Source organism: Xenopus laevis, chromosome 1S (assembly GCF_017654675.1).
Source record: "Xenopus laevis strain J_2021 chromosome 1S, Xenopus_laevis_v10.1, whole genome shotgun sequence".
NCBI lineage: Eukaryota > Metazoa > Chordata > Amphibia > Anura > Pipidae > Xenopus > Xenopus laevis.
Window position 1 is genome coordinate 17,244,063 of NC_054372.1, and position 26,768 is coordinate 17,270,830.

Below are 26,768 nucleotides of genomic sequence, written 5' to 3' on the forward strand. Positions count from 1 at the left end.
TGAATGTCTAGAAGGCAATCGACAAGGGTCGAATTTCTAATTCATGTGAGTTTTTTAAAACTCCCAAGAACTCGAAATTCGACCAATTGAAATTTATCAAAAAAAACCCGGATTTTTCAAATTCGGGTGAATTGAATCAACCCGAAAACTCGATTGGAATGGAATTCGATTTGAACTTCAAAAACTCGATTAGAATGTCAGGAGGCTGCAAACAACTCCAAATTGATCCCTGAACGCCTCCTATTGACTTAAAAATAAGAAATTTGGCAGGTTTTAGGTGTCGAATAGTCGAATTCGAGTGTAGGGCCAGTGTATGATTAATCTCAAAAATCGAATTCGAATTTTTTGAAAAACTCAATTGGATTTCGAATAAATCCCTGGATGCATTTGACAGTTTTGACCATAAAAAAACTCGAAAATTCAAATTTCGCAATTTCAATTTGACCCTTGATAAATCTGCTTCCTAAAAACAATTTTAAAATTCTAATTTACGATTTGACTCTTTATAAATCCACCCTTAAATGTGTCTATAGTGAAACACAATTGCGTTCCAAGAGGTGTATTTCTTCCTTGTCTCCAAAGTCTATTCTCCGTTCACATCTCTCACATATTAACTAAAAACTGTAAGTATGCTGTCGTGAGGAAACGTGGCCAATTTTCTCCAGGCGCAAGTTTTCTTTGAACATTCGCCATTGCATATTCCCCTACACAATTGTAGTGGTGAAAATGATTTAGTGAATGTTAGCTCCATTAAGTGGTGTATTACTATGGAGCCAATAATGCAAAATTCAATGCAAATATAATTTAATAAACCAAATTTGTCGTATTCTACTTTTTAGTAAATTAGCAACGTGGCAAATTTTTATTTTTGGGTGAAAATACTGCAAAGAGTGATAGTTTCAGCTTATAAACACCATGAAATCTGCTTGTAAAATCATTTATCTACCCATAGAAGTGAGCAGCCAGCCTGTAAGGAGCCTTTTTAAGACACTGTGCGGTCCCAGAGAGAATAACTCCTTTGCTTGCAAACTGCTCGGAGGTGTCGCCGCTGAAATTCTATCCTCCTGCAGAATGGATCCTTCTGACGTGCACGGCAAACCTATTCTTATAAGTAGGATCAAAGTCAGAGCTCAAAACAAAAAAAAGTGAGCGGTAATTCCAAGTAGACACAAGCAGCCCTGCTCCCTGCTGCACAACAACTAAGCAATTCCTCCAGGCAGTTTGTGGATGTGGTAAGAAAACGATGTTTCTGAATACAATACATTCATTTACCAACCCTTTAGTTCATTTTGCTTCTGTGTAACAATTTCATTCCTTTTAAAGGTAACGCTATTTTTAGTTTCAAATTTAAAATTCAAATCAGAAACTGCAATGAGCAGCATCAATTAAGAATGTAGTTTAATTCAATATATATATATTTTTTAAATAGAATATTGGTGCAAATATTAACATTCATTTTTAAATATTAAATCAATGACGAAAATGGCACAAACCGGACGAGTGATTTATTATTTTTATGAATTTTATTATATTTAATGAATTGATGAACGATTTGTAAGTTCTTTTCAATCATTTTACAATTTTTATTTCAGATATTAAAAAAAAAAGATGAGTGAAGAAAACAGATCTGATATATTGACTGTCTCAGAGCAGCAGCCAAAAGCAGAGGGAAAGAAACTGCAGTTTAACTTAATACACGATTACCCCCAGAAGAATGCAGAGCTACTGAGCAGTCAGTATGGCTTCAATATATTCTTGGCTGGACTCCTGCTGATGTTCGCTTGGGCGATCCACGCCGTGGGAATTACAGACAGAGACTTGTTGTCTTATCTCATTACCTTGATGTTGATTCAAATGATTTGGATGTTGTGGTACATCTTTCGAAGTCAGTCTTTTAGACGCTCCAACATAGAGAAAGACACAGATGCGGGTGCAAGGTGGCTCAGATGTAAGTAAAAGTTGAATTCACTTAATGGTACTTGTACTCGTACAGGTGTGGGACCTGTTATCCAGAATTCTCGGGACCTGGAGTTTTTCAGAAAACAGATATTTCTGTAATTTTATACCTTAAAGGGGTTGTTCACCTTTAAATTAACTTTTAGGGGCAGATTTATCAAGGGTGGAATTTCGAGGTGATGGGAGTTTTTTTTTAAACTCCCATCAACTCGAAATTCGAATAAAAAAAGGACAATTAAATTTATTAAAAAAAATAGAACTTTTTAACTGTGGGTGAATAGGCTATATTCGATCGTTCGATTCCAATTTGGATCGTATTAGATCGTATTCGAATCAAAGTATTTTCCAAAAAAAACTTCGATTTTTCATAGTCCACCAAATTACTCCAAATAGGGTCTGGGAGCCCCCCCATAGGCTAAAATAGCAATTCGGCAGATTATAGATGGCAAATAGTCTAATTCAAATTTTTAAAGAAACAATACATGATAAATTTCTATTTGAATTTTCAAATTGTTTTTAAATTCGACTAAAATTGGGGCTATTCCCTAGTCAAACTACACTATGGGGCAGATTTATCAAGGGTCGAATTTCAAGGGTTAATAAACCCTCAAATTCGTCCCTCGAAGTAAAATCCTTTGAATTCCCTAGTCGAAGTATACAAAAATAGGTAAAAATTCAAATTTTTTTAATTAGAATTTTCAATTTGACCCTTGATAAATCTGCCCCTAAATGTTCATTTTCACGATAGTTCCCCTTTTACTGGGCACCTTCAAAACTTCTTTTATATGTGCTATATTCCTGTTTTTATGACATTTTACACAGCAGTTTATGGAAAATGTTTATTCACTTTGGTCCCTGTTCCAGTAGAGCTTACAACTTCCCCAACACACGCACACAAACCTCTGGATCAGTTTTATTAACAGTTAGTTAAACTACCAGTGTGTTTTTGGAGGAGGTGTGTGATGAGTCCTAAGTAGAACCATGTACTAGGTAGTACCATGTTAGCCAGGAAAAAGGTGGGGGTGGTTTCTGTGGTACAGGTATGGGACCTGTTATCCAGAATGCTCTGGACATGGCGTTTTCCGATAACGAATCATTCTGTAATTTAATCCTCATACTTTAAGTCTACCAGAAAATCATTTAAACATTTCGGGGCATATTTATCAAGGGTCGAATTTCGATTTGAAAAACTTCGAAATTTAAATTCAAAAAGATCAACCGTAATTAAAGTGTTTTTTTGGCAGAATAGGTCAGTTTTCGATCGAATAGGTTGAATTCAAATGGCATGAATCGAAGTAATAGCGCATGCAATCGAAATCTAAGTTTTTCCCTAAAAAAACTTTGATTTTTCAAAGTCCACCAATTGACTCCAAATAGGTTCTAGAAGGTCCCTCATAGGCTAAAACAACAATTCTGCAGGTTTTAGATGGCGAATGGTTGAAATCGAATTTTTAAAGAGACAGTACATAAATTTCAATATTCAAATTTTTTTCAAATTCAAATCGAATTTGGACTATTCATTGTTTGAAGTACACAAAAAAATAGCTTAAAATTCGAATTTTTTGAATTTGAAAATTCACCTCCACCTTTGATAAACCTGCCGCTTAATAAACCCAATAGGCTGGTTCTGCTTCCAATAAGGATTAATTATATCTTAGTTTGGATCAAGTACAAGGTACTGTTTTATTATTACAGAGAAAAAGAAATCATTTTTAAAAATTTGTATATTTTGGATAAAATTGAGTCTGTGGGAGATGGCCGTTACGTAATTCGGAGCTTTCTGGATAATGGGTTTTTCTGGATAACGGATCCCCATGTTTTTAGTTAGGCTTATTGCACACTGAATCTACTTGCAAGGGACTTAATGCCCATATTTTCTTTTGTGTAGTGTTGCATTTAGGGGCAGATTTATCAAGGGTCGAAATTCGAATAAAAAAAGACCAGCCAAAATTTATTTAAAAAAAAAAAAAAAAATCGCATTTTTTAACTTCGAGTGAATAGGCTGTATTCGATTGTTCGAATCTATTATTAATTGATTCGGAGTATTTAAAGAAAACTTTTTTTGACTCCAAATAGGTTCTGGGAGGTCCCCCGTAGACTTAAACAGCAATTCAGCAGGTTTTAGATGACTAAGAGTCGACGTGAAATTTTTAAAGAGACAGTACATTTTTAAAAAAATGTAATCAAATTTGGACTAATTCGATCCTTGATAAATCTGCCCCTAAGAGTTATTTGGGCTAATTTGCTTTTAGGCTAATTTCACAAGCAGCGGTTTCTTTGCTACCTTTTTTTTTGTCTCTGTGTAAAACCGCAGTGACAAGATGCAATTCACCCTGTGTATTCAGGGATAGGCAGATTTAGGTTTGGTACCGTTTGTTGCTTTTAAGTCCCGGCGGGGGGTTGTAGGATGAGTGACATAATTGGGCAGGAGGACAGTGACGATATGGAGATGGGCAGTGGCATCAGGGGTGGGGCTATGACACTTCGTTCTGAGATTGACCGTGTCATTCATTTCACTCCGGTCCTAATTTGGAATTCCGGGCTTTTTTCCAGGATAGCCTTTTTGAAAACTGGGCTATCCGGGTGTAGACTGGAGAGGTGGCAACCCTAGGCTGATTGTATTTCTGGGATTACAGTCTCACATGGGATGTTAAAGGTCTTATTGAGTCTTCACGCTTTAGGTCGGTATTGCCCTCAGGAGCTTCCTTTCACTTTCCCAAGCACCAAACTATCTGCGCTTATCAACTGTGTCTAGTCATGCAACTGTTCAAATCACTCTGCTGGGTTTTTTTTGGTAACATCAATGAAATCTTCCAAATATCTCAGCACAAGAATATAGCACCACACTGGATATGGGGGTGAACGGGGAGGCACATTTAGAAACGGTTGAATTTTGAATTCATGTGACTTTTTTTCAACTCTAATAAAATTGAATATATTTGAAATTCGATTGGAAGGTTATTTAAGAAAAATTTGAACGTTTAAACTCGAACTAATTTTACCGACTCGAAAACTTGAATTGAATTCGATTAAACTCGAATCGAGTTTTCTCTCCGAAAAAAACTTGAACGTCAGAAAGGCTATTAACATAAGGGATGGGCGTTTTTTTCGCCTTGTTTCGTCGTTGTGTGTCAAAAAAAAACAGACGTGCGTCAAAAAAATTTCGTTGCGCGACATAAATTTTTTGATGCCCATATACTTTAATGGACGTCAGCAACATTTCGCTGGCGGCGAATTTTTTACGAAACGGGTCAAATTCGCGCATCCCTAATGAACATCTTTAAATGGGTCACTGGACCACTCCTATTGACTTATTCATGAATTCAGCAGGTTTTAGGTGGTAAATAGTCAAATTAGAATTATACCCAAGGTAAAGGTATGATAAATCTAGAAATTCGAATTGAGTTTGCATTATTCCCAATTTGAATTTGTGCGTTTTGACCAAAAAAAACACTTGAAAATTCAAATTAGAATTTCCTATTCGACCTTTAATAAATCTGCCCACTAGTTTCAAAAAGTATTGTGCAAAAAAAATTAATGTTTCTCAAACAAGCTTGAATAGAAATCAGTGGGAGGTTTATATACAATATTCAAGCTAGTTTATGTGTTTGTTTGTTTTTAAACAGTTCATTTTTTACAAATTAATGTAAGTGAGAACGGGAACACAATCACGTTTTTACAATTCAAGCGCTTGGTAAACGAATTGAAGAATAAAATTGCAATTGCAAAAATGATTACCAAATTAAGTCTGCCAGACCAAATTAAATTATTATTTGCATACATGCAACTGAGACATGTCAGCCATTCCTGACAGGTCTGCTGTATTAACTGTCTATAGACCTGTAACCCCAATTTGGTTACTCTATCTTTAAATCGCAATTAACCCATGGCAATCCAGGGTCCCTTTTGCGTATGAAAAGTACTGGGAACTAGGATTTACAGCGCAATGCCTCCACCTAGGGAACACTGAGGAGCACACCTCAGGGAATTTCCACTAGGAAAAATAAAACACACATTTTGCAAATGAAACAGATATAAACATTATATCAAACAGTAGTGAAAGAACTTGGGTAATCTAATACACAATACACTCCTGCACTGGGGACACGTGGGACCTACTTAACTCACTATTAGGTACCTGACTGTTTCTCCAACACCGTACTTTTTATTATCAAAGTCCCAATCCTCTGGAAGGGGTTAATAACCACACAGTTTAATTGAAATGTCCCTTCCCCAGAGCTCTTATACCCCAGGTAGCGCAACCTTTTCTAAAAGTACCTCTCCCTTTGGAACTGCAGCCACTCCCACGTAGCAGGTAAATGCACAAGACCTGTCCTCAAATTGGGGCCCCACATATGTATCTTTGCCAGTATCCTCCCTTGGGTGGCTCACTCACCGGGGTGCTCTCAGAGGCAGTCACACTGGAGATTACAGGCAGCTCTGCAGCAGGATCAATCTCACCAGTGGCACCTTTCTCCTCCTGAGTCTGTGGCAGCTTGGCAGGGAACAGGATGGGCTCTCTCTGTACTTCCAGAGTTGCGGCTGCTTCTCTACACTGGACAGTCTCTCACAAATTGGTTCTGGCTGGATGTTTTAGCATACAACCCCTGTTAAACTCTGTCGGAAACCCTGTATAAATGGCTCCAAAGTCAGGCGCTCCCTCTCTCCCAAGGATGCACTGGGGCACCCAGCCAAATGGATGGCTCTCCAGCTTGTATCTGGGCTGGATAATATCACAGACAGAAAAACAGGAGAAGTATTTCTCTGATCCCCTACAGACCTATTATTAAATTTAAACTATTGGTCAAAAACCAACAGAAATTGGTGACTAAACTTGATGCCACCCAGTCCAAGCATCCATTGAAAACTGGAAAAGGTTACAGATGACTTGTACAAAACCATAACTAAAGCCTATGACTACCTCATATCATCCAAAGACTAATACTGTGTTAAATACTTCATCAGCTTTATTACCCATCTGCACAGATACCAAAACTGCCCATGGTGTTGAAAACTTAAGAGCCCAATTTATTCATGTAATTTGGTCATGCCCTAACATTTAGACCATCTTTAGGAACATAGTACATTACCTCCACACTAAATTCAGTTTTGTGCTTGATGGGAGTTTTATTCCCCATAACAGAGAATTATGGGGCAGGTTTACTAAAGTGGCTGTCGCTAATGAAAATTCGCCAGAAATCCAATCCGCAGGAAGATTGCCAATTTACTAACCGACTTAAAGGACAATTCGCTTGAGAAAGAGTACATCGATAACGAAGATTTGTGCACTTTCGCCAGATGCATTTTCACTCAGACGAGCAATTGTTACTCCGCAATTTCCCTAAAGTGGCAGTTTTCCATAACATTACCACTTTAGCCAGCTTAGACCTGGTCAACTGATAAGATGAAGCTACATCCTCCTCAATCTTATGTCAGTGACATCATATCCTATATGCTATATAAGTTAGAAAAATTATTTAAAGTGGGAATGTCTTTAAAAGTTGCAACTTTGAAAATTTTTTGTTTTAACATTTGTTGTTTAACCATTTGAGGGGCATGCCACATTTGTTTTTCTGTAGGCTCATGTCTAGGGCATAAGAGGATCTTTTGTCTTTATTTTGCTTCCTTGGCCATTTTTAATGATAAGTGGCCACTTCAAGCATTTGCACCAACATCTCTAATAAAGACATATATATGATCTATATGTACTCGTCCTATTCAAACTGATCTAAGAGTAAGTGTACTAACGAAGTTTCGCTAGGCAGAAATGAACATTAGAGAAAGTTCGCTGTGAAATCCTCGCACTGACAAATTTATGCTAGTGAAACTTTGCATTTTCCTGAATTAGTATAGTGGTAGTAAATTAGCACTTGATGAAGTGGCACAAAATTTTTTTACCCCTTTAGTGAATTTTTCCCCAATGACTAGTGTTGAGAGACCTACCTTTAAATGTACCTTTCTAGATGCTGTCCCCAAAAATATGACAATGCCTGCTTATGAGGCTGTCTGTGTCTGACTGTAATTAATTAAAGGGGAACTAAAGTCTAAAATAGAATAATGCTAGAAATGCTGTATTTTGTATACTAAACATAGACATGAACTTACTGCACCACAAGCCTAATCAAACAAATAATTTATGCTTTCGAAGTTGGCCACAGGGGGTCACCATCTTGTAACTTTGTTATACATCTTTTCAAGACCAAGACTGTACACATGCTCAGTGTTTTCTGGGCTGCTTAGGGATCGTCATAAATTATCAAAACAGCACAAGTCAAATAATATCTGCCAGAAGCCGATACAGCAAGACTGATTAATAATGATAATATGCAGACTGCACTGGGTCCTGTGTTGTCATGTAATCTAATATGGATTTTATAGTTTTTGTATTGTTTAATACAAATTTTCTCCAACCAGGGGCTGCAGCAAAATAATCCTCCGAATAGAATCCCAGTTTATCTGTTTAAATCTGGCTCCATGACCTTTGTCCCTGCAGCTGGAGTTGGAAACAGTAAAGGGGATGTAAAGGAAAAAAAAAAATCCAATACAAATCTCTACATAGTCGTCAACTGCTCTACAGGGAAACAAACAAAGCTGCTTGAGTTCTGCATGGCAGTGAAGTAAGACGGGGGCTCCCCCTTCTGTTCATAAGTATGATTGTTTCCCTGCAGAGCAGTTAGGGACCGTCTGACAATTCCTATCCACAGCAGTAAATGAAGGGAGAATTTCACTGCATACAGTCAGGTTTCTTATAAAAACGGTACACATTTTTTAATTAAAGTATATTGGAGATCGGTTTCTTTTTCATTAAAGAAAGTAAAAATGGGATTTTATTTTTTTGCCTTTACATGCCCTTTAAGTGCTTTAATTAACACATTGATATCCACTAGCTCAATAAACACCTTGCAATATAAGATTGCCGCTAGAGTCTCTTCCTTCCTTTTCACAATAGAAAGGACTTAGAAACCGTTTTATGCATTTCCTGCCCACTTATTTTCCAGAGAAGAGTTTACCACAGCCCAATTTTAGCAAATCTTATGGTGTGAAATATTTAAAAAAATACAATATTATACCTGTGTCATTGCCTGTGGATTAAGCATTGTTATTGTTTGCTGTGTGTAAAAGCTGTACAATTTAAAATGGAAAACTAAAATATAGAACAAAAACATATATATATATATAAAAAAAAAAAAAATATATATATATATATATATATATATATATATATATATATATATATATAAATAATTTGTAAATAAATATTTCTCTTTTTCTTCCACAACGAAGGTGGCATCACACTGTTTGCTGTTATCACCCTTATACTGGATTCTTTCAAAATTGGATATTATATTGGGTATTCAGAGTGTCTCTCCATAACCGAAGGAATCTTCCCTGTTACGCACACTGTACACACCCTTCTACAGGTAGGAACCAGCAATGCGTGATTCATTATACCTGGATTACAACCGTGTATTTTCTTAAAAGTTTACAAATAGCATGCCTTTACATTCATCTAAAAATGGGGGGCCATTAAGTGGATGCGACATTTAAAGTGACAGCATTGTGTTTTTTCCTGATGTCCTTTATAGAATGAATTGACCATTGTTCAGTAAATAAAAAGTCACTTTATCTAAATTGTTAGGTAGTGTATATTCATCTTTTCATTAAGGATGAGACCTACTATTATTCCCTTGTAGCTACTTAGGGGGTTATTTACTGAACTCTGAATGCAAAAATCTGTGATTTTTTTTTTTTTTTTATAAAATCAGACTTTTAAAAAATCAAGAATTTTCAGAAATTTATTAAACCCTGAGGATGGAAAAGTCAGAATCATCTCAGACCTGTTGAGGTTGCATATAAGTCAATGGGAGAAGTCCCAATGATTTTTTGATGTTCACTTGGTTTCGTGCAATACCCCGAAGTTTTCAGGCAAAAATCAGAGTTTTCTGGTGAAAATCCGAAAAAATTTTGAAAACCGGATGAAAAATCCGAAAAAAACGTGAAAATCAGATTTTTTCCCGCAAAGCAAATTTTCGGGAAAATGTAATAATAAATAATCGTAAAAAACCTGAGCGGATTTGATCAGAGTTTGTATCAGAAAATATTGAGATAAATTTGGACTTTGATAAATAACCCCCTTAGTGTGAGGGCTTTTGCTTTATTCGAGTGTGTATAAATGCTAGAAGAGCCACAATAAGAGACATATTACACCTTTCAGTTTATTTAAAGGAAATTAATACAACCCTAAGCAGGCTTTATTTTCCATTTTTGTTATAAGAAATGCTTGGGTTTAATTGTTGTTTTTTAATTATATATTTTCCTTTCTGCATTAAACGTTGTATTTGTATTACTTATACAGGGGGAGTGGTAGGCTTCTCTAGGCAGTTGTGTGGTCTTGCTTACCTGTCTTTCCTTGCCATAGACTACTTCATGTCAGATTTAGACCTTAAGCAGTTTATGGATGAAATCTGTGTAGTAGAGAAAAATAGTGCTGGGAGGGTTGGTTTCAAGGATGTCTATAGCGTTTGCCACAATAACCGCTTACTCTTTTATAAGATTATGCTGCATGATCCATTTAGTGACAGACGTCAGATTCTTACATTCGTTTTTATAAAGTATTCGTTGAAACCCAAACATAAAGGGGATTATTTATCAAAATCCGTTTTTTCGGATTGCAGTCGCCTTTATACCTGTATTAATAATCCAATCTATCCCTGCATCAGTCACTGAAAACTCATCTAAGTCCAAAGGCAACTGGACATTTATAGTATTATGTCTATGAGGATTCATACATACATTGTCCAGTAGTAAGTCAAAGGCAACTGAAGTTTTTTTTGAGACAGACCAACCCCGGCACAGCCTGGATTGAGTTCAGGGAAGCCTATGACTTAACCTGAAAAAAATAAAAGGACCAATATAGTACCATATAAAGGCACTCCAAATATATTTATTTGCAAATCACTTGCCCCTTAGGACCTAGAAAGACCTTTTATATGGTGATTTTTTAAAAAGTACATATATTACAAGATATATATCTTCTATATTTCAATCCTCTTAATTAAAAACACAACAACATCATTTATAACCAAATACCCCATGTGATGTGAATTGCTTCCTAACTATGGGGGTTAAAGCATCACAGTGTAAGGGAGTTATAGTTCAACCGCTTCACGCATGTTGAGAGCAGTCCTAGAGGAAAGAAAAGTTCATCCATAAGATTATAGTCTTAATACAGTCAATTGTATATACATGCTTGGAGCTACCCATAATTCCGATGAGATTACTTCAAGTATAAAGCTCAATTAGTGTAGCAGAGTGCATTAAGAAAAATCTCCCACAGCTTTGCCTCAAACACAATGAAGATTATTTTGTGGGCCAGGTTGAGAAGGTTGTTAAATCATGCAGTGCATAGTTAAAAGTATTGGCATCCCAGGGTCTGCAGCCACATATTGTTTATCATTGAGGGTCAGGCATGTTGTCTCACTCTCACAGCCTCTCCCCTCCTCTAGCAGCTTTTGTGGCACCCTTAACGTCCCAGGGTTTCGAGACCGTAATACTAATTAATAGGGGTTGAGACTATCATCCCACTCATGCACAATCTCACCCTCCTTTTAGCGGCTTCCGTTGCTCCCTTCAGTCATTCCAACACTGTTTCCCACCATCATAACGTGAAGTCACATGACATGAATTTCACTCCACAATGTGGAGCTTTATCAAAGCTACAAGTCAACAAGGCACTAAGGGTCTTCCTCAAGAACTACATGATACTGTGAAAACAACACTGGAAGCCAACTCAAGACAGCTTGCACAAGTGTCCTCACTGCTATTCTGCATAGGTTTGAACCCCCTAAGCCAAATAATCATAAGGACTGGTTACAGAGTGAAAATACCATCAGCAATCTCTTCTGCAAGGATGACTTCAAACTATAAGCTAAGACTGAAGGAGACATCAACTCGCTTCTCCACCTGACACTGATCCACAGTGAGAACATTGTTAGGTCATTCAGGCTGGAGAGGTGTGGCTGGATGGAACTAAAGAGAGGTTAAGACTGATGGAGTATAACTGCCAGCAGGGCACAAAGTACAACCCAGCAGCAAGTACATTGGAGTGCCACATGATGAGGAGGCAAGGAAGATCACATCATCCAAGCACCACCAAAGGATAAGACAGGTCTAGCTATCAACACATATAACTTGAAAGTCATCACATACCCTACTGGTATAGTTAGCTATCACAGAAGGACATGGAGGCTGCTGACACGAAGACCCAGACTTCGCAATATATGGAGGTTTCCACCCCAAGACCAACACTCAGAGAGTTCTGCACCAGCCAGAAGGAGGCCGGGAAAGGTCAGGTGTCAAAGCTACAGTCCTGGATGAAATTCAGAGCATCCAGCAATACATCAGTAAGATGGCACCCTGAGATAAACTGCTAAGAGAATGCCTGAGCCAGCAGCAGGCATGGAGGGAAGATCAAGCATAGGAAGTGCCATGGCAAGACATTACCCTGCATGGAATATACCATTGGCAGATAGCTGTGGTGGCTGACATAGGGAAATCCTACCAGTGGTTGGAAAGGGCTGGATTCAAAATTGATAAAAGGCCTGAAACGTTGCAGTGATGCCCACAAAAGCATAAATAAAGGGCTGGATTCAAAGACAACACTGAGATACTGATCATAGCAGCACAAGAACAGGCACTTAGCACCAGATCCATAGAAGCAGGCACTAGAGAGGACCTAAGGCATAGACTGTCCAACACACAGTAGCAGGGTATAACATTCAGGCAGGAAAAGCACCTGGAATTGCGTACAGGAACATATGCACATCGTATGAGCTAAACACTTTCGAATCTAGGTGGCAGATGCCATTGAAGGTTGTGGAAAATAACAGGGATAAGATCCCATGGGACTTCCAGATCTAGGCCAACAGGCAGATACTGGCAATCAACCAGACATTGTGTTAGTAGACAAAGACCAGAAGAAAGTAGTTATGATAGATGTAGCAGTGCCAAATGACCGCAACATCAAGAAGAAGGCATATGAAAAGCTCGAGAAGGAGGAAAGTGAAGGCCAAAGTGGTGCCAGTTGTGTGTATGAGCACTCTTAAACACTCCTAAACTGAGAGAATGGCTCTAACAAATCCCAGGTAAAAAATAATGCAGAGAAGGATTGTGATAAAAGAACATCAATCAGCTTCTCAACAGACTTAAGCAGACACAAGATGCAGCAGCATTAGCAGCTTCTGTCAAGATTACAGTCAAAGCAAAAGTTTGGGCATACCCTGGGAGATTGCATATTTAGTTATTTTTTTAAGTGATAACTTGAAAACAACTACTATATACAACTACTATCATTGTGTTAAAAATACAGCAAATTTGCAAATGATAATGAAGTTACATTTTATTTTATAAACTTTAAAACAGAGGAACCAAGAAGACAATGCACAGCGTGAAAGCTGATTTTTGCAGATGAATCTGAGATCGGAGTCTACTCGCCCCCATTGCTTTCCACTTTGTATACACCTAGGGCACCGATTACCCCTTTACAGTTTCTTCGAAATGTTACCTATAAAGACTACTTTACATTAAGAAGAGAATGTCTAAACAGTAGGTAAATTTTTCCACATTACTGTTTTGTTGGGCGTCAAAATAATTTTGATGCAAGCGACAATTTTTATACATGCGACAGTTTAGTCCAAATAATTTTGACGCGCAACTATTTTTTTTGGTGTCGCTGCTAATTTTTCTACGGCGAATTGTGTTTGCGGCAAAACGCAGCGCAAATTTATTTGCCCATCACTACACATCAGTTATGTTCAGCATGTTTTTTGGTGTATGTCACAAGACCTAGTTTGAGCTTGACTTTCATTCAAAATCTTTTCCGGTTTCCAAAAGTTTTTAAATGTTATCAAGATATCTGACAATTTTAGGACAATTATTTTTTTCTAACATTTACCTGCCTGTGTGTTTTCAGACAGAGCTGGTGCAGCTTCCTATAGGATAAGGAAACATAAACTATGTAATCACTCCAGTTTTTCTTAAAGGGAATGTAAAACATAGAAAAAAAAACACATTTATAATTACTTTCCTAACACCGTGGCTCAAAAAGTCACAGACAGGAACCAAAAAAGTACAGATTCATACTAGCTTACAACAACTTTTATGGCATTTGCTAGAATGTTTGGATTGCTAGTCTGGACCCTGTACTAAAACTTTATAAATTAGATGCTTCCTAGATGTTCATTGCTGTCTTTTATTACAACTACATTTTCTAATATGTTAGAAAAGAAATGTGAATATGGGTCTTTAACCAATGGATATTCTAGTTTGCCTGTGATCAAGGGCTACACTAAAAGCTTGGCCCCTGAGAGCTTGCACATTGTTCACTACTGTCATAGAATTTAATGGTGATTGAGTGTATCTTCATTTCAGTTGAGTAGTGGAGGCAAAATTTGTTCACATACTGAGGTTCTTTAGGAGAGCAAGGCAGGATGGCCAGTGTAGCAAGGGCAACAGTGTTTCAATGAAGAGCAGTAGTATGGTCTATAACATGGTGCTAATCACCATCACATGAACCCTGAATGGTTAATTATGGTGGTGGATTATATGTATTGCCCTGAAGTATCAAAGATAGAAGTAGACCATGAGTATAACATGTATTAGTGAGCAAATGCCTTATGTGTTATATACAGCACAATATTACATGCAGGAGATGAAAACGATTGCAACTGACTAAGACTTTAAAACTAGTGTCACCCAGTGGACATTTGTCTGTGATTGAGACATTGCAAACTGTAAAATGCTCCACTGAGTAGCAAGCCACTGTATTGGTTTAGCTACTAAAAGTTGTAGACCTGCAAGGGGGCAAGATAGTTTCACAAGCCAGTAGAAGTTGTGATGAATTTACAGCTTACACAAGGAGGACAGAATTTTTGCACATCAGATGTACAAGTTCCCAGGTTGGGAACTCTAAGGGGGTTATTTATGAAAGTCCGAATGCTAAAAACTTGAAAAATGTGAGTTTTTTTACTATAAAATGCGAATTTTTAGTGGGAAAAATTATTATATCCCGACGATGCAAAAAGTCAGAATCCAAGAATACTCCATCTTCAACCTGTCGAGGTCCTGTAGAAGTCAATGGCAGAGGTTCTATTTGTAATTTGAAGATATGGTCTGCACTGGGATTTGTACGATAATCCAAACATTTCGTGTTTTTCTGCGAAACATTTGCGGTCTTGGGGCGACAATCCAAAAAAAAAAAAATCATGTTTTTTTCCGGATGTAATTGTTTTCAGTGTTTTCTCAACGATAAATAAGGGTAAATCGCGGATTCTAGTTTGACTTTTTATATTTAAAACATCAGAAAAATGTGTATTTTGATAAATAACCTCCTAATAGTGATTATTCTACAGTTGAAAAGTTGTGCTATGACTGGTTGTTACGCAAGGGCTGATTTAGACCAGTTTTTTAGGCATCATTTGCTATGTAGGGTAATTTCCACATAAATAAACAATTAACCTGCTAAGTTAAATATATGTGACTCAAGAGGGAACTAAAGTGAACTGAAACTCATAATATAATTCAGTTCTGGGTGTGTTCTTATCCCCAAATGAACCTGAAGTTTTACCAACAGCAATCCTGAGGAAGCTGGTGCAGTCAGTCTATAAAGCTGACCATACCTGCCCAGATTTGTTTTGGCATTTTGGATGGTTTTAGCCGGGCATGTATTTGATCATGTTATTTAGTTTCATCAGATCATACTGCATTCCTGTTTGTCAGTCAATAGTAAAATATTATTTGCCATTGCACCTTGTTGGTGGCTCCATGATGCATCGGCACATGAATGGATTTCGTCATGTATGGCTAATTCTACAGTATCTGCCTGTTCAGCCCTTATTTTTCTTATTGGTCACATACCATGAAGGACAACAGTGTATAGCCACATTTAAAGCCGCACTGAGAACACGTTTTTTTTTTTTTGAGTAGACACTACTGCTCTGTACCCATGGACATTTAAATATGTGTTTGCCTGTTGCATTTCTTTAAACTCCCATACTTAAACTTAAATACACATTGTTATATAGCCTCAGGGCAACCTTTCACTACTTAACATCTGGGCAAAAACAGAGGGCAAAGTGCAAATATGGCTGTAAAGCTCGAGAGCTTGAGTTAATAGGAGTAGAAGTGAGTATGCGTTGCCACTACTCTTATGTCTTCATCTGATGATGCGGCATCTTTGTACCAAAAATTGGTATTCACAAAAGAAAATGTTCAGTAGGAGAGAAAGACTGGGATCTGATAAATTCACAAGATCCTCTGTCGAAACTGATCTCACCCTTGAGGTGGTATACCTGCCGATACATTCAGGCAATATGCTTAAAATCACCTAAAATACCTGATTGAATTTGGGCATGTGTGGCTACCTAGAAGGCAATTAAGTTATTGCTTGTTGTACATCATCATCAGCAGAGGAAACCATCTGACCAGGTGGTATACAGTGGTCCCCTAACACCCCATCATTCACGCAATAAGTGAATGTTTATTGTTTATACTGTGGAAAGCAAATTAAACAGGAGATATCATACACAGTTTGCAACTGTTAGACATCTCCTCTTTATAGCTGATGACTGCCAAAATAGAGTAAGTAAACAATTTAGCACAATTCATTGATTCACAATATCTTTCAGGTTATGTGCCAATGCAGGTGAGTAAATCCAGACAGTAGCATTTACCTATAGACTGACATGTACAGGTGTATAATGTTGCACTGGTAGCATTGGGACACATATTGGGCAGCTTTCCTTGGTATTAATTAATATTGCACAGTGTGACTTAAACCCAACACATGGATACTGACAAAAATACACATTCTACTGATCTAGATCATTATAGTTGCTTAAATGATGTAACATGATGTGTAACATGACAAGTGACATATGCACCCATTAAGGGTGGTGGCATATTGGAAGCTTACCGTAGTCGCCTCACAAGGAAACTTTGGGCAACTTTGGAAAACAAAGCGATACGTATACTACCCCGCCGCCGATTCACATTCTTGCCCGGAGGGAAGGCATTTGGGGAGATCAGTTGCCCGCATAAGAGAAGATTTGTCGTTGGCACCTAATCACCCCGTGTGCCACCACCCTAAAGCAGTGCATAGTTGGAGACATTTAGAAAGCATAACCAAAGCCATTTTGTCACTGTTCTTTGCAACATATGGCACTCCAAGTCGGCACACTATAACAAATATATAAAAGCAAATTTTGGAAAACAAAACGGTTCTGTTTAATGCACCCTTAAGTACTGAAAATGTTTGGGTATAACACAACTGAAAAACCTTTCTTCGGCTAGGTCGGATAAAAAAAATAGACAAATCAATTAAAAAATATGGGATCTGTGTGTTTAATATAAGGGTACATGCCCAGACTGGCAATCTGTGGCTTCTGGCAAATGCCAGAGGAGCTGCTGTATGGTTCCATAGAAAGTTACCATATAGTGGGCTGGTAGGGGGCTGTTTGGGCCTCTGTGTACTTGAAATGGCAGGGCCTATTTTGACTCCCAGTCCAGGCCTGATTAGGTATTATTTTCTGTATTCTTTTTTCTTTCCCTAATGCCTGACTGTTTTATATGTGCTTTCATGGAACATATTATTGACCCATGGATGGATTTTGTTTACATTATTGTTATTTTTACTTCATCTTTCTCCTTTGTTCTCTTGATGCTGAAATGTTCAATGTTATCAATGACCTTTTCAGAATCCCATTAGATGCCTTCTGTTTTTATTGCAAAATAAAACTTAAAAAACGACAACTTTGTAACTTTGGGCAATGTGATGGACCTGTAAGAGTACCTGGTGGTCTAGTGGGGAGGCAGGGATGCCTACATTACTTTTCTCTTTGTATGACCTTGGCCTGTGACCCCGACCTCGCTCCTGGTATCCGTTTGGTACAGCATTGCCTGTTTGGTTTTGATCCGGTCTGTTGCTTGACTGCTGACTACTCACCTGTCCCTTCCATACACATTTGGTTCCCATGCTCGCCTAGAACTCTCTCCCTGGTTCTCCCACAATAAGACCTGGCTGCATCTGAGTAGTGGAGGGCTCCACCCAAAGCCAAAGATGGCTGCTATAGGAAGAAGTTGGCCGAGACCGGAACCTTGGAGTTAGGTCTGGGTTTGGCATAACTTACGTTAATGGACCCTACTAATTTACAAATATCCAAACTACAGGCAAGTGAGGACAGGTAGGTGTACTGGACTCAGTCTACCATTGCTTTTGCCATTTTATAGGAAATAGTTCGACCCAAAAATATAATTTGGATCTTTTTACATAACATGTTTTTTGCTTTTCTCTTTTATTCTAGGTTTACTTCTTGTGGTTTCATGCAAAGGACATCATTCAGTCTTTTAAAACACTTGAACGGTACAGTGACATCTCCTAGTTTCTAATCAGTGACTTAGAAATATAGATATATATATATATTATCTGTTTAAGAGTCTCATGTATGGCTGCTTGAATTCTCTATCAATACTCACTCATCATGGTCAAGGGCAAAGCCCTTTTGTCATAGCTGCCTCCAATTGATGATTTAGACAATCAGAGAGATGCCTGTGTTTGATTTATATCATCACTAATGAATTACATGGCCAAAAAGTTCCCAGGCACACATTTAGCCAAAAGTATCATGATATTCCTTCTAAAATGGCATGTCTGCAGAAGGAACTTTCACAGTTACAAACTTTCTCTGAAACCAGGGTACAATGGCATTCATGACCATTCTGTGATTACTACTTTGTGGCAACAGTTTGGGGACGGCTCTGTTTCAGGACATTAAGGGCCACCATGTGCAAAGGTCCATACAAAATGGGTTTGCTGAACTGAGTGTGGATCAACTTGACTGAGCCAAGATTTGTAGACTGTTTAAAAATAATTGGTGATTGTTGGCTATTGACAACTGCAATTTAGCCCCTATATTTGGAAATTCAAGCCAAACATTTTATAAAACAAATCTCTGTAGCTGGCTAGTGTTATTGTCTCCCTGGCAACTGATATCATTCAAAACAGGGAGTAAGAGCAATCGAAACAGGGAGGGAGACCAAATATTTAATGGTTACCATGTTAAAACAAAAGCTTTGTGGATCAATTGTCTAATGCACAGGATTGCATCTTTAAGATGGGTTGTGTGTTGTAAGAATTTTCCAGATTTATTTTCATGCCTGTACCAGCCAGCATTCCACTTACCTGGGGTTCTTTGTTGTTGGTTCAACAATCCATCAATGGCATTATTCAACCTGGGGTACAACATAGAGAAGTCCTTTCTGTGACTATTGACCTTCCATTTTTAGGTCTTTGTTGTTCAGACATACTGCGACTTACCCCTGAATAAGCTGACATGTTGCACTATAAACTGATTACCTTGAAAGAAACCCTTATTATTTGCAGTTTTGCAATATTTTTTTGCCTTCATGTGCCAGCATTGTTCTATTCTCCCTGCTGATCTCTATTTCTAATGTTTGCATATGTTTAGTTACTGTTACACATACAGTATTGCTTTAAGAATTACCAGATCAACAAGGATCCATATAAATCAGTTGTAAATTACCTCTATGAATCATTTAGATTCTAATCTATCCTTAGCCAATAAGTACAAAAATTTCTACATCAGTTTTACCATGTAAGCCCTGTAATGCCAATGGATTAAAAGACTATTACAAACCGGTTTAGTTAGACGGATGAATTTGAGTAGCAATAATATGGGTTGAACTTGAAAGCACATCTGTACCTCTTACCTGTCAAGTACAAATGTGTTATGATATAAGAAGATGTTTACGTATTAAAACAACAGACTATGGTCACACATCACAAAAAAAAACTTTGCACATCCATATAATCATTTCATCATTTTCTAGTTATTATTTAGCTTTATGGGTTCCTAATATGACCATGTACTGCATGATCTGTGTTTCAGGTTTGGTTTGATCCATGCTGTTTTTACAAACCTCCTTCTCTGGGCAAATGGAATTCTAACGGAATCAAAGCATGAGCTTAATGAGCACAAGGAGAGGCTGATCACCCTTGGATTTTCCAACATTACAATGGGTATGGATGTTAATTGAGGGATAATACTGGTAGTTATTATAAACACTTGTGCCCCATTTGTAGAACAGTCAGACACATATATATTACCTCTGTCCCATTTTATTGCCCCAATTGTCTACCCCTTCTCTCCTTTCTCCTGTTCCGTTTCCCATTTTTCTATTTTTATTCACTGTCTGTTCTTCTGTCCACTTTTTTCTCTACTTTTCTGCTGCTGCCCTCCACTTTTCCGTGGTCTAATCTTTTGTACATCTTTCTCCTTTTTCTTTCTTTTATGCTCTAAATTTTTGCACCACTTACTTTTCCTGAATTTTCATTAATTCTGCCTCTTTTTTGTAAGTTTTTATTTAACATTCAAATTTTTCCAACAGTACAGAGGGGAGACCCCCTTGATTAAAAAGGGGACAGGAAAGAAGAAGAGAACAGAGAGAGAAGAGAAGGAGGGGAGAGCTTAGTGTTCTCAAAACTGCATCGAAGACTTTCAGTTGATCTAGTGTACTGTTTCAGGGTATTCAGCTTGGCTTAGTGTCTTGTCATAGCTTGGTGGAAACTACATGGAGGATTTCAGCAGTATGTGGGTGGGTGTTACTGGTTGCATAAGTGTTAAGTGGAGTTGCATTGTGTCAAAGTGTGAATATTTCAACGATCATTGTCATTTTAGGAGAAGATCTATATACAAAATGCAATGTTACTTTCATATGGTCAATTTGGGCAGATTGTTTTAGCAGTTAGATGTACACTACACAGCCAGTATCCTAACATCTCTGTCCTCTGCCTTCAGCTCGAACACCTACTATGAGTACTACTCTGGAAGCAATGTAAGCAAAATAATTATTGGTAGGGACTGTGGGGTATCTATGGCAAACAAACCTACATCACCATATACAAACCAGGCTTGATCATTAACATCAGTGCCCAAAGTCACTTATGTTCTTGTGGCTGAATGGAAGTAAATTCCACCAAGAATGTTCCAAAATCTTGAAAAACTTCCCAGAATAATTAATAAGTTTATCTTGGGAATGAGATGTTGGATAGGCAGGTATCCAGGTACTTTTGGCCATAGAGTGTATAAGAAGATATTGAATAACTGGATAATTTTAATAGGTGGTCATTTTTTATTGTTACCTGCTTGAAGAGTGTGACTTTCAGAAAGTCAGAGAGTTCACCTCAAACAAACCTTTACAGAGAGCTCCAAAACTGAGTGGAGGAAGTTAGAAAGGCAGGGATACCAGAATGTGTCATAGATAATATAAGATGCAATGATAATGTGATGGGACGTCTGCCCAAGCACAATCCCCTCTGACTTTACCTGTATGTTGATTGTTTCACCATAAGTATAACTTTCTTATATTTCAGCCTTTGATGCATCCAAATATTTTTAATTGATCTTTGCTATGTAATTATATACTTTTTCTAACTGGTTCTTAATACCTCTCTCTTGTAGACCACCATACTCCAGAATGCAACTGTACCTCAAGTGTATGTTCCATATTTTCCCAAGGAATATACTACCTTTATCCATTTACAATAGAGTACCATATTCTGGCCTCCACCATGCTATATGTCTTATGGAAGAATATCGGGCGTACAGTGAAACACCATCAACAGCAGAAAATCCATTTTAAATTCCATGGCATAACCATTGGTACAGTTTTGGGTCTGATTGTTCTAACCACTACTGTTGCAGTTCTGGTGGTATACCTCATCCAAATTGGACGTTCAAAGAGCAAGAGTGAGCTAGCGCTTAATATGTTTTATCTCTATGCCATTACAGTGTTAATTCTTATGTGTACATCCGCTGTCATTGGCCTCATCATATACCGACTGGAAAATAAGTCACTGGACGACAGTGAGAGTCCTGCTAAGAAACTGGACTCGGATCTTTTAGTTGGATCTGCGTGCGGCTCTTGGCTTATATCCTGGGGATCCATATTAGCAATCATCTGTGCAGAGACCCACCCGGAATACACATGGTATAATTTGCCCTACTCGATACTGGTCATTATAGAGAAATACATTCAAAATTTGTTCATAATCGAATGCATAAATCGCAAAGAAGAAGAACCAACAGATGAGAGATCTGAAAGAATCTTCTCTGTGTCCACAAGAAGCAACCTCTCCCTTGCCTCCTCTTCGTATGACGTTATCAACGACTCTGTGACCATCTGCAACAAAGAGTTTCCTTATATTTCCAATTCAGAAGTACCCGTTGCTGAAGACTGTGCAGAGGAACAGAGGAGTCAAGACAATAATAATTCCATTAGACTAACGCCATGTAAGGTTTCAATTCACACCACCAGACCAGCAAAACTCAACAAAAAGAGAAGAGTCTTGAAAAACATTGCAGCGTTTTTGTTCCTTTGCAATATTTCAGTAAGTATTTTTAAAACACGGGGAGGCCCATTTATCGAAGGTCGAATTTAGAATTCTTGTGATTTTTTTTAAATTCGGTTATACTCACAATTCAACTGGGAGGTTCTTTAAGAAAAAATTTGAATGTGGAATATTAAATCAGATGGTTCCAACCTGAAAATTCTAATCGTATAGATTTGTGCAAATTGAATTTTTCTCCCGTAAAAAACGTGAATGTCAGGAAGGCTATTAACATCTCCAAATAGCTCAACAGATATCTGCCATTGACTTGTACATGAATTTGGCAGGTTTTAGGTGGCGAATACTTGAATTAGGACTTTTTCCATGGTTGAGGTGTGCTAAATCTCACATTCGAATTTACATTCGTATAGGGGGGATTAAAATTCAAATGTGTGAATTTTTTAACCGAACATTCGAATTCGAATTGACTATTCGACCATTTATAAATCTGCCCTATAGTCTTCTTATGAATGTATGTTTTGCTTATCCAATGGGACTAGCTTTAAATATTAAACAATCGTTCCAGAAGCGAAGATATCACAGGGAAGTTGGAGCAAGACTGCGTTTTTTGAGAATTGACATGGGTTCTATCATCAGAAACATTTATCCAACCTTATAAAGATGTCAGTTTGTTAGATATTGGTCAACTGCTTTTAGCACATTCATTGCCTAGTGGGGTATAAATGTACAGCTCAGCAGTTGCAGCAGCACTGTGTGTTAATGCCGCAGTCCTCCCTTATGCACACTGCATGCAGGCCTGGAGCTGTGGAAAGGTCACAAAGGCCTGGGCCTAGGGCACAGAATTTTAGGGGGGCAGAATACCATCCAACCACACTTGCATTGGTTCGGGAGCACTGGAGATTCATAGGAGATTCTATAGTTTTTAAAATTTCCTGTGCACCAATCCCCAGTACTCTGTACTCTATGCTGAAAATGTTTGCATGTACACAAAGGAAAAGGGATCTGGAAAATTATTTTGATTTGCTGCCACAATGAAAATAAATAGTTAAATCTTAAGTAATGTCTTATTGATCACTGAAGTGGTTGATAAATTGGCCCTTTAGTGATGAACTACCCCAGCTTCTGTTTTGTCTTCCCACAGAAGTGAGGCAGTTCTTCATATTATTGAGTTGCAGCTACTCACTTATTGGCTCATTTACAATCACTAGAGGCTAAAATGGGTTCAGAATTGCACCTTTTGGGATAACTCTCATTCACATATATACTCATGGCTTCTTCTGCTCATCTATGCTAGTACCATGTACCAGTTTGCCATGTGCTCCTTGCACAGTACACCCTGGTGCAAGATACTCTATAGCCAGGGGCATAACTATAGAGGAAGCAGACCCTGCGGCTGCAGGGGGCCCAGGAAGTATAGGGGCCCCATGAGGCTATAATTCATATACAGTTTCAATAAATATTGATAAAACAAGTCAACTGCTAAACAATTGGAGGCCTGAAAAATAATTTGCTGTGGGGACCAGTAATATCTAGTTATGCCACTGTCTATAGTGATGTATAAGAGTAGATAAAATTGTTCAAGCCACAGAACACATACACATGTAGACTGATAGGGGAGATAAAGAGAGCCCTCCTGCGTGTTAGTGGAAGGTAAGTGAAACTTGCCGTAATTTAGGGTCATGGGTTGTCAGAATAACATATCTGGGATTACATATTGAGCTTCTCTTGCAGGCAGAGTTTCCAGACTTCCAACCACCATGTTATGTTCTTGTAGGTTTGGAGAACAGAGCAAATCCTAAGGGAGGGGAACTCCACAAAAACATAACTAAAGCTTTTTGAAAAGTAACCATAATTTCAAGCAAATTTGCAATATACATCAATTAAAAAATATGCAGACCTTTCATGATTTTTAATGGTTTCTGACAGTTCCCTAAGCCTAGCCTCCTGCTGATATGTCTGACTACCTTGCTGAGCTGGCTGACTACTTTTACTTTGTATCAACAACCAGCTGTCCTCAGACTGCATCCTCCAAACCCCACAATTCCCTTCAATAAGGAATGGCACATTACAGTGCAATGCATTGTGGGTTATGTAGTTCCTGCATGCTGTCTGTAAATTGTGGAGAAGTTAATACAACTTCAGGATTTTAAATGATGCAGGAAGTGAAGAACTGTTAAACAGCTGGATTTCAGCATAGAAAATGGCATTTATCCATACTTTTTGAAGAAACAGGTAACTGTGATGGGTATATTAGGGGTTTCTGTGTTATGTGGGCCAATTGGAGAGACCTGTCAGACGCCCCCACACATGGGCAGATAAGATGTAAATCAATATAGACAGTTTTAATCTGCCTGTGTATGGCTACCTTTACAAACACAATGCACAAAGGCACCCCTCTATTTTCTTCCTAGTCAATGGTTTAAACATTTAAAGTACATGGTTCCCTTAATCCTCTGCACACCGGCTTGTGCCTAATTATTGATAGGTACAATCAGGCCATATAATTACCTGAATGCTAATTATAAAAATAATTATACACTGTCCACCTGGACACATAGTTACAGTAATGAAATGTTTTTAGGAGAATGTAAGCAAACAAGAAAGTGATTTGTACTCTTGTGCTATGTATTATATTTATTTATATTATTTCAGGATAAATCCAGCAGCAATTCTAAATGTTGTAGGATATGAGATCTTACATGTTTGTACAGTGTGCACATTTAAATCTAAGAATCCACAGAATCTCTTAAATACTGGGGAGAGATTAGGCAGCCTTGCCATGGATTATGTGAAGCAAGACATCAAGCATGCTGACATCATCTACACAACTGTACATCCTTACAGTATGTGTCAGAACATAGATAGTCGGCACTAGAGCAAACAGAGTATAGGTCACTCTTGCCGAATCGATCCGATTGCCATCCCGCCGGAGATTTACATTTTAGCCGGCGGGAAGACAGGGACGGCAGTTCAGGGAGATTAGTCGCCCCGAAGAAGAGGAGGAGATTAATCTCCCCCAATTTGCCTGTGTGCCCTGACCCTTAAAGGGGTAGTTCACCTTTACATTTACTTTTAATATGATGTAGATTTTGATATTCTGAGATAATTGGTCCTCATTTTTTTATGGTTTTTCATTTATTTAGGTTTCTGCACAGCAGCTCTCCAGTCTGGTATTTCAGAAGTTATCTGGTTGCTTTGGTCTTTTTTAGGGATGCACTGAATCCACAATTTTGTATTCAGCAGAACCCCCGAATACTTCTTGGAAGATTCGGCCGAATACCGAACCGAATCCGAAACCTAATTTACATATGCAAATTAGGGGTTGGAATTTGCATATGACTCCGCCTGAAAAAGCCCGAATCCTGTATTTTTTATCCTAGTAATCAGGCAGTGGTTTGAACGAAAAATTTAAATTTGTATAGGAGAAGGGCTGCATAGAATGATAAGTTATAAAAAGTAACTATAGTTACTCACAGAACAATAGTTCATGGGCTGCCAGGGTCAGTGACCCCCATTTGAAAGCTGGAGAGAGACAGAAGAATTATTATTTAAAAAAAGAATAACAAATAATAAGAAAAAGTATAAGAAATAATTAAAAAAAAATTTGCAAACTTGCTATTGAATAGGACATAGTAAAGGTAAACTTAAATATGATAACAGTATAAAGAGTGTATATATATATATATATATATATATATATATATATATATATATATATATATATATATATATATATATATATATAGTTTGACTGACTTCATTCTAAAAATATACAAGGCTATGCATTGTAAATTGTAAATTGCTGTGGATCTTTTTATTTATTTTTTTATCATAGCTATTGGCATTAGCTATTTTTAGGTTACTCTATCATAGGTGTGACAAATGAGAAATGTCAACATTAAACTGAACTTCTTCCTTACATTTCCCTAGCTCTGGATCCCGCCAGCATTCGGATGCCGGCCTCAGTACGACAATGGATTGGAGGAAATCGTTTTTGGTTTTGAACCCTGGATTACAGTCGTCAACCTTGCCATGCCTTTCTCCATCTTCTACCGCATGCATTCCGCATCTTCCCTGTTTGAGGTTTATTGCAAAGCCTAATCCCAGCATTACATGAAGAGGGGATAAAAGGATTTTTGGACCTAATTGATGGTTACTTGTTAATAATAATGCAGTGTAACATTTACCTACAGACATTGAATGGGTTCTTGCTGCCTCTGTGCAGTCATTTCTAGGCCTCGCATGTTCTCAGTGAGGCTTTATATCACATTGTAGGTTATGTTTCTGAAGAGTCATTATATTCCAGATTCCTTGAAAGGACATGTAAAGCCTACGTTTTCTTACCATGTACAGGTATGGGATCCATTATCCGAAAACCTGTTATCCA

The 26,768-nt window shown here is 37.8% G+C and overlaps 1 protein-coding gene across 1 annotated transcript; it reads left to right on the forward strand.

Moving 5' to 3' along the window:
• Positions 1 to 311: 311 nt before the first annotated feature.
• Positions 312 to 26,768, forward strand: otop1.S (otopetrin 1 S homeolog). The gene is made up of 7 exons (XM_018243046.2): positions 312 to 1,232; positions 1,593 to 1,948; positions 9,241 to 9,377; positions 18,315 to 18,373; positions 19,920 to 20,050; positions 21,492 to 22,420; positions 26,312 to 26,768. The coding sequence occupies exons 2-7, from the start codon at positions 1,609 to 1,611 to the stop codon at positions 26,480 to 26,482; spliced, it is 1,767 nt and encodes a 588-aa protein (XP_018098535.1). The 5' UTR covers positions 312 to 1,232; positions 1,593 to 1,608; the 3' UTR covers positions 26,483 to 26,768.